At 45.7% G+C, this 14,958-nt stretch overlaps 2 protein-coding genes across 4 annotated transcripts in view; one reads left to right on the forward strand and one right to left on the reverse strand.

The window, feature by feature from the left end:
• Positions 1-9,696, reverse strand: part of CASKIN2 (CASK interacting protein 2) — a 50,848-nt gene extending 41,152 nt beyond the window's left edge. Inside the window, exon 1 of one of the 3 annotated variants that reach the window (XM_021415110.1) lies at positions 9,648-9,696. Coding sequence is in view for 1 of the 3 variants with exons in the window: in XM_021415114.1 (XP_021270789.1) it covers positions 4,991-4,997 (7 nt within the window). In the remaining 2 variants the exon portion in view is untranslated. Of the gene's footprint in view, positions 1-4,990; positions 5,015-9,647 lie in introns of those variants that run through there. The other 2 variants (XM_021415113.1, XM_021415114.1) reach the window with 2 other exon arrangements.
• Positions 892-7,670, forward strand: LOC110407422 (melanin-concentrating hormone receptor 1-like). The gene is given in 2 exon segments (XM_021415128.1): positions 892-1,667; positions 4,850-7,670. Coding segments are annotated over 2 exon segments (1,101 nt in total). The 5' UTR covers positions 892-1,612; the 3' UTR covers positions 5,896-7,670.

Genomic DNA, 14,958 nt, shown 5'->3' on the forward strand with positions numbered 1-14,958 from the left:
ACTAAGATTTACCCAATATGTAGAAGAGTATTAGAAAACAGTGAATGGAAACACCACTTCTTCCACGAGCTGAGCAGATTCAAAACTATCTTATACAGCGTGGGTGTATGAGAAGGAAAACTTCTTGGGCAAATCACTGACCAAGGCAACTCCAGAGACTCAGGAAAAAAAACAAAAACAAAATAAACACCTCATAACATAAAAGATGAATTGCCTCCATCTTGTCTCCAATTCTTAAGAGTCTTGCCAAACCATACTTCAGATTTCTGTCTGCCAGTTGTTCCACTAGAGGACAACCTAATAATGATGAACTGCTTTGGCTGACATTGTAATAGACCCATATTACAATTACTTGCTGCTGATATCTGTCTGATAGCCCATGCTGGGATTGTTGCTGGCATTACATGAGCCTCATTTTCAGCAGTACAGATTACTTCGGGTCCTGACTGATACAGATTTATGAAGCTCCATGTATACATTTACTTATAAATTAATTAATTGGCCACTGTAACTCACATCAACCTTTGCTACTACTGAAAAAGAAGAGAAGTAAAGGAGACTTCCAGACAAATGGATCTAGTTTTTGTAAAGTAAGCCCAATTCCCTTCACTGCACTAAGCAGAGAAAATCTTGCCTATTGCTGCTGTTTTTCTTGCACACTTCCAACATAATATGCTTCTTCAGCACAGGCAATGTTCAGATGTACAGAACAATCTAATGGTAGCATGATTTTTATCTAACTACTATGAGGGGGAACAGATCTCATGCATCAACAATGGGAAACATCAGCTTAAAACCACAGAAAAGATCAGGCTACTGCTTTGACACTGCATAAAGAGCAAAGCAGTTTGGCAAAAACTTGGGGGTGGGAGTAGTATTTTTAAGGCCAAAATCAGTGAAACACAAAACCCGAGCTAGTGGTCAAGCTAATTTCTGGAACTAGGACACAAATGAGCTATGGCAAGAAATACAACAGCAGAGAATTAATTACAAGTGTATTATCTTGGGCTGGAACTTGAGTTAGAGGAGTCAGATGACCAAAGCAATAGCTTTCAGTGGGTGAATTGGCACCTTGACATCCCCAGCCCCACTAGTGCAGACAGTACTGTGACTCAGGAATGAAAAGAGCATGTGTGTCAAGAGAAAAATCCATAGCAAAGGCAAGAGAGTGGAGCTACTTAAGGACTACATTTTGCCTCCTACTGATAACAGTGAGAGAAAGCTGGCTATAACTGGGAAGGTGAGAAATCCCAGCTGTCCATCGAGGGATCTGGGGAAAGTGATACAAAGGGGTGCTGGCCGCAACTCTACAGAGGCAGTACCTCTTCACTCCCTCTCTCCTGACATCCCCTCCCACCCAGTGGTGGCAGAGGGATGCTTTCAGCTGATGTGGCTGCAGGAGTCAGCTGCTACTTGATGTCAGTACATGCTTTGAGCTTGGCAGCGCAGGAGCAGGCGAGCAGAGCAGAGCACAGCCGAGCCTCAGACTCCACTGCTGCTTCCCACACCCTGCTCGACCCTGGCTGGGAGATCCACCCCCATCACCGCCACGGATCCCTGGAAGCAGCTTGGACAACTTTGAGCAGCACCCCGGCCCCTGGGACTCATTACCATGGCCCCCATCAACTCTTTCCGCAACTTCACGTTGGAGGCTCGGAACGGCTCAGGTGAGCTGGGCTGCGGGGCGCTCTTCTGGGGACTGACCGGCCCGGGGGCCCAAAGGGCAGGGAGCGAGGGCGCGGCCCTAGCGCTCCCCATCGCCTATCCACTATGCCTTCAGCACTCGCGGGCGGACAGCTCCAGGCCCCGCTACGGGGCGCTCCTTGGGAGACGCAGTGCCCGAGCTCCGCCGACAGCGGGGCGCAGAGGGAACTGAGCTGCGAGGAGCAGCCGCTGAGGTCTTAGTGCTGAGGATGGAGAGGAACACGCCCTGGCAGATGGGGAAGAGAGCAAGACAAAGAATGTGAAATGTCGCTGGGGAAGGAAAGAGGGACGTTCCAACACACCCCCCCCCACCCCAGTCCACTGCTCTCTGCATGTTATCAGTGTTGCCAGACCAACTGTTCAGGGGCAGGAAGGCTAGTTCTCAAGAGTACAAGTTATAGACAGTCTTCAATAGAAGTTTTTTACAGCTGATTTGATGCTCAGCCTCTACCATATAAAATAAAAACATGATTTAGGTCTATCTTCTGAAAGTCAATAAAGATGTAGAACGCTGTGCATCTGGGCATGGTTGAAGACCACAATCCAGGCTGGTTCTCACTGAGTTCACGGTGCAGTCCCCTTTGGGACTTTTCAGGATTAACAGGGCAGCCACAGATATGCAAGCAAGGACAAAACAGTGCCTAGAAGTAGCTCTTTCTGTATACAAGTACAGCCACTTGGGTTTGCACAAAAATCATCATTAAAAAAAGTCAGATTCAACCAGTTCTAAAACCTCTTTGTTCTTGAGATAAAGGGGCAACTTTTGAGAATTTGGTACTCATGCACATCTAACTCCATTCCATTAAATACATGGTAACTCCAGCTTCCAGCTAGTAACACTTGTACCTCCTGGTTGTACAAATAGCAATATCAGGCAAGAAGCTACAGCACTATACAAACCACACCTCACACAAAGCCTTTGTGCACACTTCACTCTAAGGCCAGTTGAGTTCATTCAAAACATCACAAGGGTCACCATGAGCACTCTATTGATCACATTGGAACAAAACATCCTTTTTCTGCAATTTTCAGCTAAAAAAACAGCTTTTAGACTTCAACCATATAATCAATTTCCACTGCATTAGTAATAAAGTTTGGGGCCAAAAGAAACAAGAGCACAGCTCATAGCAGCTACACACAGAACAGCAGGACAACAGTCATCTTCCAGTCTCTCATCTTCCATCATTAAGGAGGTGTGAAATCTGTTTGGAAGTTCAGGAAATGCACAAGCTGGATGCTGAAGACTAAGATCAGGTCTCAATAGATAAAGTAGTATTATTGGCATCATATCTACAGCCACTTGAATTATTTCCTTGCATTAAAGAGCAGCCAGGAAGAACAGAGGAGCTTTAGTGGTCCATATGGCCCTAAGGAGGCTTACTGCCTTATCAGTCAGATCCAGCTCTCATCTATACCTCCATGCCCCTAGCAGTTCTGCTTTGTGTCTTGCTGCCTGTTTTTATCATCTGCATAAAGGCTTCCAGATAAAGTGACACAACCTGAGCTTTACTGGATTCTGGCCTTGCTTATGCCTAAACTGACTGCATCCTACTGCCAGAAAAAGAAAACAGCAGCTCATGCCCTACTCCTTGGAGGGCAGAGGTAGTACATACTGGTGTGACACACACAACTCCCCAGCCACTGGCCAGACCAGCAATGTAGCCTCAGTTACCTTGCCAATTCAGTGAAGCTTCCCAGTGACACCAAAGTAAATCTGCAGACATTTGTACTCAAGAATTCTAGATGCTAGTCAGCATATACCATCTGGCAAACAGACACCACACCAGCAAAGAGTGTTTTATGATTATCTGTCGCTTAATCTCATTTATAGTATTTCTCAGTTATGCTGGAGGAGACAACCTCCCTTATTCTACAGGAGTAGGATACTGAGAAGACCACTAGTAAAGAAACTGAAAAGCATTTCCAGTTAGTTCCACCTCAAATAATCTGCAACTCAGTGAAAGACACATGCAGTCTAGGCTTAGGGGCTGTTATGCATATCTTTGTGTCAGCCAAAATAGACACAAAAAAGAGGTCCCACAGGAAAGGAGTAATGAGATGAAATGAACTGAGAAGGATGATTTAAGACTTCATCACACAGCGCACATGAAACTTGCAGAATGCCTTGGATAGAACCTAATATGCCCAAGAGCAGAAATCCCTGTTTGACACTGCAGACTTGTGGCTTCAGAATGTGATTTTAAACCCTGATCAGCAACAAGGAGAACAAACTTGATTATGCTCAGGCCTCTCATTTCAAAGTTTCACTGCCAATAAGCTATCAGGCAACAATTTTGCCTTGGAAATCTACCTGCAACTAGGAGCCATAGAGAAGCTTTAAGCCATGTTTTTCTCCTTCTAGGTGCAAAAGGAAGAACTACACTGAAACACACCCTAAACCCTGCCTGTCCCGCACACTAGGACTTATTCTACATTGAAACTACAGAAAGGGAGACAGGAAGCAGAGGTGCTCCGGCCTAACCCTGACACAGAGCTAGGACATAGCCAGGGTACAGTCACAGATCCCACAATTTAGATAAGCATTAGTTATGTCCCAGCACAGTCAACGAACTTTGTCTCATATAGAACAATAGGTAAACCACCCAGCAGACAAGCTGAAGTTGTCAAGCAACAACTTTCATGTTTCCCATATTGGAGTTTTGGCACCTGCAGGGGTTTGCTTCTCTGATGTGCAAAGAGGCCTCACCCACTTCTTCAAAGAAGGCCAGACACCCAATATTCCCACAAAGGAACGTTACTATCAATTCCCTGTCAGACAATGACAAGAGCAGAAGAATACCAGTCTGATGTTAGCCCCAACAGGACTAGGGAGTTCCAGAAAAGTGACAGAAGTATTCCAGGAGGGATGAAGAAGGATGCCTACACAGACAGTACGATTTGGGGAGGGGTGTGTGTGTGTGGGGGGGGGGGGGGGGGGGGGGGGGGGGAAGGGGGTTGCTGCATGCACTGCACAGCAAAGGAGGAGGCATCACATTCCCAACTAAGCCTCTCCAAGTGCAGCAGAGGGTCTCAAACATTGCTACAAACCACATCTTTGGGAGGGATCCAGCTGCAAGATAGGGCAAGCACAAGTACCAAGAGATTGTTTCTGGATTGCACTTAGGATTTTGGTTTGTTTTGGCAGTAGCAGAGAAGACAGCACCATACACCAATGTGATCATGCCCAGTCTCTTCAGCATCATCTGTTTCCTGGGCATTGTGGGGAACCTCATTGTCATTTACACTATAGTCAAGAAGAAGAAGCTGAAGCATAACCAGACTGTACCTGACATTTTCGTCTTCAGCCTCTCCATTGTGGACCTCCTCTTCCTCTTGGGCATGCCCTTCCTCATCCACCAGCTCCTAGGCAATGGCTCATGGTACTTCGGAGCAACCCTGTGCACTGTCATCACTGCTCTGGACAGCAACAGTCAGATCACCAGCACCAACATTCTTACAGTGATGACCCTGGACCGTTACCTGGCAACTGTCTATCCTCTCAAATCTACCTGTGTTCGGACCCCGTGCGTTGCAGCTCTAGTTATCTGCTTGGTGTGGCTCCTCTCCTTCCTGACTGTCATTCCCGTGTGGATGTATGCAGGCCTTATGATTCTGGAGGATGGCACTGTTCGCTGTGCTCTCTTGCTTCCCAACCCAGAGACTGATATCTATTGGTTCACTCTCTACCAGTTCTTGCTAGCATTTGCCATGCCATTGATTCTGATCTGTGCGGCCTACTTCAAGATCCTGCAGCACATAGCCACCACTGTGGTCCCACTGCCCCAAAGGAGCCTCCAAGTTCGAACCAAGAAAGTCACCCGCATGGCAGTTGCCATCTGCTCTGCCTTTTTTATTTGCTGGGCTCCCTTCTACATCCTCCAGCTCGTTCACCTTGGCATTGACACCCCATCCATGGCCTTCTTTTATGCCTACAACTTTGCCATTAGCTTGGGCTATGCCAACAGCTGCCTCAGCCCCTTTCTCTACATTGCCCTCAGCGAGACCTTCAAGCACCAGTTCTTAGTAGCCATCCGCCCCACAAAATAGCCATGTCACAACAGCAGCTCTGCCAGCAACAACAGCAGGACAGATGCCAGTGTATGCCTAAAACTGGCTCCAGAATTCACTCAGCAGACTCCACTTCCAGAGGACTCCCCACACTCACTGCTTGTGTCTGCTGCTGTTCACTAAGCGACACTGAAGTCATCATAGCAGAAAGCCTTCTGATCTGTAAGCTGCAGCCTTAGGTAGCTCTCTCTGAAAGTTACAGACTCTCTCTGAAGCTACAGACTGCTGGCTTCCACATTCAAGAGACTAGGTGCCCAGGTGTGCTGCTTGGCATTCTGGTCCAGCAACAGCTGCTTCCAGTGTCCTTTCTTGTTCGGCAACCAAGGTATTTTCAAGAACTGGATAAATTTGATGTTAATCCTAAATATTTCAAGTAAAATCAGGCAGATAGCAGTTGTACTTCAAGGAACTGCAAACAATTCTCAGAAATACTGCTGCTAACACCAGATTTGTTGCTTATCATGCTGATGAGCCTATTTTCACACTGCTAGTTCCTCACGCTGCTCATGTTGTGCAGTCCACATGGCCATTGGGGAACACCTGGCAAAGGGCTTTAACCATGAGTTGCTTACACAACTTGTTCAAAATAACAAATGCTTCACAGACTTAAAGTAGCAAAGTTACACGTCTATTTTGCATGCAAGGCTTTAACAGTCAGAGATTAGGAAATAGATTTGCTCATTACAAAGACTAGGAAAAAGATGCACAGATCAGCCAAAGGCAGGAGATTATACTGAGACTACACAGGACTCCCACAGGATAGTGCAGGTATTGTTAAACACCTTACCAAACACAAAAGGAACAGTTTGCTGTAGATTAATTTCATGTAAAGAGGCATGAAAAACATCACATAGCACAGAATTATATTACTACACTTAACGGTTTCATGCTGCCAGCCACCAACAATATAGCCATAACAGAAATTCACCCTTATTCATCTGGACCGTTACCTGCACAGGACTTTATAAGCTTACAAGCATACCTAATGTACACTCATTACACTTGCAGATATTTAAATACAGCTAATACACTTCATTCTACACCCCAGAGAGAACAGCAATTCACTCACCTCTAGTGAGGAGAGCAGCTGGTGTGCAACGCTAGCCCTTTTGACATCAGATACAGAGAGCTGATTTTTGAGTTAATGAACAACCTTTGTTGAAAGGAGCTGTGTACTTCCATTCCAGGCTCTGCCCACCTCAGAAGCACATCCACATCTATGACTGTGTGGTATTTTTGCTGGTTTTCCATCTTCTTTTCCTGGACTATAAAGCCAGATAGACACATACAGAGCTTTCGAACTATGACTTCAAAAATCTCTGCCCCACCTTAAATACCAGGAATTTTCACAGGACTCCTTTGGTCAATATTCTGCCTGAAGAGAGCGAAGGTCAAGGAATGCGTGTATTGTGACAATGTAGACTTGTTCTCAAGACTAGTGAATTTATTGTGTTATCTTCCTCCTACACAGAAGCCAAAGGGATGACTGAGACTTTTTTCTGTAAAAGGTGGTAAAGGTTAAGCATATTTTTTTCTCCTCTCAATACCAGCAGTGAGGAAAGTATGAGGGAAAGGAAAAACAGTTTCATTGTCTGAGCTCTCAGAGAAGCACAATAAAGATGTTATCTTGCTTACAGTAAAGGTGTTTATGGTTCAACCAGTCTATTCCCACCTTAAATGAGTCAGTCTGACCTGATGTGGCCAAGCCTCATGCTCAAAATCAATGGGACACAGTGGGCTAACCAAGAAGGGAGGCCAGGACCAGCTGGTGCAACGCAGGGAAGGGTCTTTGTGAGGAAGGCTTTTTCCAGACCTCATCACATGGAAGTCAAGGCACAACACACTGCCACCTTCCCAGGTGGAAGCCCTCACATAGATGGTGTCTGCAGACACCAGAGAAGCATGACCCAGGAGGATGGGGGATTAATTCCTGGGGTTTTCTTCACATTTATGAGGGAGGACAAAAGCCCTTCCAACTGAAGAGCCGCCAGTGTCCAAGTCACTCTAATAGACAATCACTATCTAGGTTGTGGGTTATGAGCCAAAATGTCCTAAACAGACACAAGATCCCACCGTTACCATCCCTTCATACAAGGGCCACCTTTAAGGGCTCAAAACTTCCAAGCCTGGCCACATCCAGTCCCAGCTCTCCTGGCACCCTGCCCCAGAACTCAGCACCATGGCAAGCCAGAAATCTCTCCCTGATGCCACTTTAGCACAGTTGGCACTAAATACCCTGTATTTCAAAGCAGATTCTATTAATTCAGAGTCTATCAGTGTTCTGATACATACCCAGCTTTATGCCTTTGTCTATTCTTCCATTCATATTTGTGACACAACACCTCCTGCCCCCATCTCAGTGCCTTTGTTGCTAATTGCAGAGACAGAAAACAAAGCATCGTTCTATTTAATAGAAAAAGACACAGCTCCTCATGCAGATAGGCAGCCTGAAGTGCTGCTGCAGCCTGTATGAAAAGCACAATGAGAAAAGTCACAGAAATAATACAGTATGTTTCCCTGCAGTTCTGCATCTTACATGCGGCCCTTTGCCTCTTTTGCTTGAGAGGAACTAAAGGAAATCCAACTAAGCAGCTAGGAGCACAAAAAAGCAACAAATAAAAACACCTCCACAATACACGGTGGAAAGAACCCATTCAGACTAGTTGTTTGGCTTGAGAGTCTGCCATGCTGGGTGAGATACATTTCCTTGGCTCTTCTCACCAACACTTTCCCTATGTGTTTGCTAGCTTCCTCATCAGACAGCAGGATGACAGATGGGTTCATTCTCCACCCACTCCTGTTCCCCTCCTTGTTCTTTGAGGTATGACTGGAACTCATGTCACAGCTCTGCTCTTGTTCAATTCCCACAAGTGGCATACTGTTCAGTTAGTTTCCTTCTATTACCTGAAGTATTAACAGGGCTCACTTCATCTGTGCTTGCAGGGTTCATTCCCTGGCTCAACCTTATCGATTACCCTGTTTCCACTATCCACATCCCCACTTCTAAACTGTGGGCATATGACAATAAAATCTAATCCTGCCTGTCCCACAGCTGCAGCCCTAAAGGAAAGCTGGAGTTGAGGTCCCAAATCCCTACCAGGTAGCAGGTTAGTGACATCCTTCCCCAAAGGCTGGTCTCTACCTGAAGCTTCTGTACAGCTAACCCTGCCCATCAGGGCTGGGTAACTGTGATGGAGAGCAGGTGTGCACTACCAGGTGGGGATGTGTGACTCACTAGCCCCTAGGATAGAGCTGGAATCTGACTAATAGCATTTCATCAATCCTCCCTAGCTGTTAATTGGACAAATTTCATTCAACAGACTCACTGGTGGGAGACAAGCCACATAACAAGTTCAGATTTGTTCCCAGCCCCGTTGCTTCACATAACTCCTTCCTAATGCTAGGGCCACACAGAAACACCCATTTTTGCTTATCTCTGTGAGAGCAAAGCAATGTATCTGTCCACTCACACTCCTCCTACAGCCTTTCTGCTGCATGCCTGCGGAGGGGACACAGTGCAGGGCAGGGGCAGCACACAGAAGAGTCACCAGCTGAGGAGGAGGTCTTATCTGGAGCCTCTATCTCTAACCAGGGAGGTGGGAGCCCTTTGGTGCTTCCAGGTGACATAAGGCATTTGGAAGCATCTGAACAAATATCTTTGCATCATTGAAGGGAAAACCTTTGAGAAAAGATGTAGACTCTCATTACAGGGGAACATTAGAGATGACACCTGCTATTAAACTTTTTGTGCTGTAACACAATAGAAAATGCAGCAATGGTAGCAGAATAACAAAGTCCTATGTGGCAGCAAGTAAGGATATGCTCAAAAGCAGCAGCTGTGAACACAAAAACAAAGGGAAAAAAAATCTGCTTACCCACATAAGGCCTCAGGTACACAAGAATCTCCAGCAAGATACTCTCACCTCCACTGCCAACCCTTAAATGAGGTCTGGGAAGGGGTGGATCCTGGCTCCAGCCCCTTCTGGTCACTCAGGTACACCGCATGCACCTGAGCTCCCCTGGGTTGGCCCTGCCTTCCCACCAGGTGCTCAATCACAGTTTCAATTCTTGACTTAGTATTTCCTCTACATGTGCCTTGTCCAAATTCCATTTGGGAAACAGATCCTGTATTCATACAGGACCCAATCTTCGATCTTCTTGCAGCACCTTTACCAGTGCAGTCTTGTTGGCTTGCTCACAGGAGAGCAACAGCTTCTAAAGGGTATAGCTGGGCTTCAACAACAGGGAAGTTACACTTGAGAGGTAGCTTATTTTGGTATGAGATGCAATGGTGCACACAGTGTTTTCAAAAGCACTTGCAGACACACTGAGGACAGGGACATTAGAAAAGCCTCCAGGGCTGTCAGCTCTATACCTTTTACTGTCTCTAAATATGAATAGGTTATGCTGCAGCCTGATGCTGGAGCAACGCCAGTGCACCCTGGGGTCAAGAAGGATTCCTCCTCCGAAAACAAAGTCAGACTGCATTAGCATCACCTTCACCAAGCACTGCAGCTGAGCAACACAAGTACCACTGAAGGCTCAAGGCTCAGTCCTGCAGGTCCATGCAGGTCCCCTGGAGATGAGAGCCAAGTTCTGCCCATCAGATCAAGGTGAATGCCAGTTGACCCCACAGCAGCCAGGGGATTTTCAGCACGATGAACAGGGAGAGATCATACCTGGGTACTGAGTGCATCACCTGCACCTACATCTTGAGGTCTTCGGGATCTGATGCAGCAAACACAACCAGGGCAGTGTTTTTTCTGAAATTCAGTTCAATGGTAACACACAGGTTTTGGTTTACACATTAAATCTTAGTCTTTACCCCACTTAAAACTAACTTAAAAGATGTGCTGTTAAATTTCCCTCTAACCTGCATTCTTCTGTCCCCTGTGGGTTTCCACTTGGAGGGCTGGCAGGCAGGCAGGCAGTGACATCATTTTAATCATTCTGATGTTTGGTTGGTATTTAACTTTTTCCTAACTTTGAAAGAGTTCTCGTGATCATCTTCCTACACACTCTGCTTGAAGCACAGCAAATTGGCGATACTACTATGCTCTGATCCAACAGAATCTTCACAGAAGAAAGCAGAGCTCTCCTTAAGTAAGAAGAAAATTGAGAAGTGCTGGAGAGTAGAGCAAGGAGCAAGTTCCTGTCTTGCCCAGGACAGGAATAGTACTTCGCACATCCACATCACACTGCAGAATGCAGTCCTATACCTCTTCTCCCATTGAGCTTGACCACAGAAAGCCAAGCTAGCATTTTTGCATACATTTTGGCATAGAATATTTATCAGGGACGAACAAAGTGAATGAAGTTAGCACTGATGAGAGCTTCTTAAAGCTCTTACCAATGTATTTCATTAGCAGTCATTCACGGAGGCATACCTTCAGAGCCAGGTCTCTTCCTGGGGGAAACAGGTTTTAAAAGGAGCAGACAGGTCACATTAGGGCTCCCTCCGTCCTCCTCACCCCCTCAGAAATAAAGACTTCATACTTAAGCTTGCACAGACCACACTAGGGCTTTTTAAAAAAAATAAAAATAAAAAGGTCAAGTCTTTGTATAGACCCAGACCTTAATCCCCAACTCTAAGCTCCAAGTGCTCTGGCAGTGCAGATGTGTCATCTTATCAACAGGAAACTGCTTCAGAAGTTGGGGGGAAGGGGGGAGGGGGAAGTAAAATGTCACCTCTCCCAGAGAGAAGAAGCTGCCCATCCTTCACTTGTATTCAAGTCCAGATACTTTTCCCCAGCCAACCACTGCCACTGGAGAAAGTACTATAGCATTTGCTCCCGGGCTGAGACACATTGAGCCAAACCACGGACCCCAGCCAATACTGACACAATATCTAGCTTTAAGAACACAAACACTGGCAGCTCAACAAGACGGGACCCATTTACTGGAATTATTATTCAGTCTCCCTGCAGCATGGGAGACATAGATTGTTCTATGTGAAATGAATTACATGTTTTCTTGGGGGGATTTTAATGAGACCTCCTCCCTCTTCTCCTGATGCTCTCAGCCTCTGGGTAAAAGAAAAAAAAACAATAACATTCCAGCACCTCCCCATCAACCTTGCATCGTAATGGCCCATTGAGGGTAATTAGGATGTCTCTAATGTGCTGGGGAGACTTTATCCAGCAAATTCAGCCTGCTGTTCATTGTATTGCTGCAGCGTAGCTAATTACTCCTGTTTTCTGAGGAGAGGGAAAGGGAGCAGAGACCAGCTTTGCATGCGGTTGGGAAAAGAGCTATGTTAGTAAGGTTTTATGCTTTTACCTCTGGTCCTATTAGATCTTGTGGCATGCTGAAGGCTGCAGGATAGAAGAGGCTGGACGCCACCATGGCCTGAAGGTGGTACTGAGCTGGCCATGCAGATGCATATGGAGATTTGTCCCAGTGTATCTCAGTGTCTGCTTATTAACCTCCCTAAATCATTTCATTGTACTAATTCTTTCAATTATGCATATTCCAGTAGATGTAAAGATATCAGGATAGATCCTGAAGAGATGGAAGAGATAACTCAGTAGCGAGAGTATTGCTTCAGATGCGTATGAGATCTGCTAAGCTTCAGTGAATGACTGACTTGCACAGCTTTTCCTCTCTACTCCATTGCATGACTAATTTTTAAAAGTCAAATCTCACATTTCTTTTTCAGACCGTACAATAAAATATCTAGAATTGAATGAATCAATACCTTTTACATTTATTTTCCTGCAGCTGTGTTCACATGTTTATTTACCTCCTGCAAAATTCTGGGTGAATTTGCCTAGCTTAGATAAGGCAAAGCCTGAGCTTATTCTACTAGGTGTGTGCATAAGAACTATTCCTGCTGTTCGTGTGAAGTTGAGTCAATACAGAAGAAAGATTAAACAGTGTTTTATTATGAGCACAACTGTACATACGTGGGCCTCTCACAAACAGATGCATGGTATGTAACACACCAGAAATGCATGCTAAGCTGCTGTTAATGCAGTGATTATTCAAACAGTCACAGATAGGGCATCCACACAGAGGAAGCAGATCTGAATATCTGCAACGCAATTATAACTCTGCCATTATGCTGGATAATTCCCTAGCAGACATACCAGACTCCCCCAGCAAACAAGGAAGCCTTTGAACCAAAGACCTATAAGCCAATTTACATGAAAAATTAGGAGGTGTCGGAAGAAGTAGAACTAGAAAGGACTTGAGGATATAATTTCCAGCTCCGTCAGCCTTGAGCTTTCAACATACCATTAATTTAAAATCACTGATGTTAGACTTTTGTCAATGCTGTGAACACAGGAAATGCTTCGCTTATGCTGGGTGAAGACAAGCCATCTAAAGAAACAGCCTGCATGTGCAAGTTGAAGCACTTCCAGCCCAGACACACCAAGTCCTGCTCCAGCAGCTCACCCCTAGCACTGCCTGCAGGGCTTACCCCAGCCCACTTCATCATCTGCATCACACCCCAGCTGCATATGGTGAGGGAAAGTGGCAACGAATGACACAAAGCTACCTCTGCAAAGAGCTGTGAACTCCAGAGATTATCCAGCATCATCCTTTTAAGCTCCCTGACCATATCTGTAGGCTCCTTGAGCTGTGATGCTGCTGCTCCAGAACACATCCCTCTTGTTTTAATCGCTGTGAGATGTTAACCAGAATTTGGAACACAGGGATGTGAAGGACACACAGCACCCCACAAAGCTCATATACCATTGATGAGTTTATGATACATCTGCAAACAATTTGCTCTGGGCAAACAAAGCAGCAGCCAATTAATTTGTGGCTGGGTGCAGTCACATCAATACTGAAGTGGATAAGGGAAGCAAGCTAGAAGTGCCAGCTATGAGCAAAAAGAAATTAACTGCCCATTTAGGCAGAACACACACTGTAATGAGCTGACAGACTTAACAGTGAGTCATTACAGAACAGAATTACCATTGATACTGCTATGGAGTTTTAGTTCTGTCTTCACACAAAGACAGAACAGACAAGGCTATTTCTGCCAAGTGCAACAAATACAGCTGTGAGATGCTGTGTTTGCCCATGGTGCTTCCCACAGGGCCTACAGGCCCCATGTGAGATGCTCCCAGGCCAACTCTGCTCCATGGAGCCCCCGTGCCCCCTACCAGTGACACCACACACTCAGCGCAGCTAAGACTCATCCTCCCATGGCAGCTAACCAAGAAAAGCAGTGAGTGCCTGCCTCCCTCCCCAGCAGCACTGAGCAGCCTCTGCACACTTCTAGGTTTTAATTCAGACTCTTTTTCTCCTCCTCTCTTTTGCCCAAGCAGCAAAAGCTGAAAGCCTGAAGGGTCATTAAATCTTATTGTGCATCTAACACAGCAACTCGCATCCACAGTTTCCAGTTCTGGCATTCTGTGCATTATTGGAATATAAACACATGACTCGTTATCACTTCAGTTAATGCCTGTATTGCCACAGCCCTGAGAATTCAGGAACAGACAGAAGCAACACCATTCATAACTCAGTAACACAGGGAATGTCTTTTCTGCTCTCCAGAACTCCCCAAGCATCTCCACAGCACAGGAACCAGCCTCTCTGACACTACAAGTATAGACAGCAGCAATTTTCCCAGCTCTTCCATACCTGTGAGGTGCACTTGTGAGGTTCTTATCCACCCTAAAACCACTTGCCATTCCGAGTCATTTTGGTTTCATAACTATCCCATATCCATGTGGTGTTTGGCATGGCAGGGCCCAACCCTCTGACGTTTTCACTTCACCATAACAGGGTCAGCATCAGTGGAGAATGTGCTGGGTGTGATGAACCTCTCCCTGGGATCACGATTTTCTCCATCATGAGAATGAACTGCTTCTGAAGGAAAGGGCAACAGCTGAAATTAAACCAGACAGCAAGAATGGGGCTGAAACTACCACATAGGAAGCACCTCTCTTCCTCCCAGGAACCTGAGTGCATTTTAACTTAAACTGAAGATAACTGGTGAAGCCAAGAAAACTGACAAAGTAACTTGACACATCAGTGAGTTATGTCAAGCAGGTACTCCCTTTATTACAGCACTGGGTGCATGGGGGATCACTCCACCAACATGCACACAGAGAGAAGCGTTGACTACATATTTAAAGGTATAGTGTATACATATTCTTTACATTCCAAGCACAGACAGAAATTCCAAGTAATGATTAACATCTCTGGTGGTTGTGGGATACATCCTCACTG

This window comes from Numida meleagris, chromosome 17 (assembly GCF_002078875.1).
Source record: "Numida meleagris isolate 19003 breed g44 Domestic line chromosome 17, NumMel1.0, whole genome shotgun sequence".
NCBI lineage: Eukaryota > Metazoa > Chordata > Aves > Galliformes > Numididae > Numida > Numida meleagris.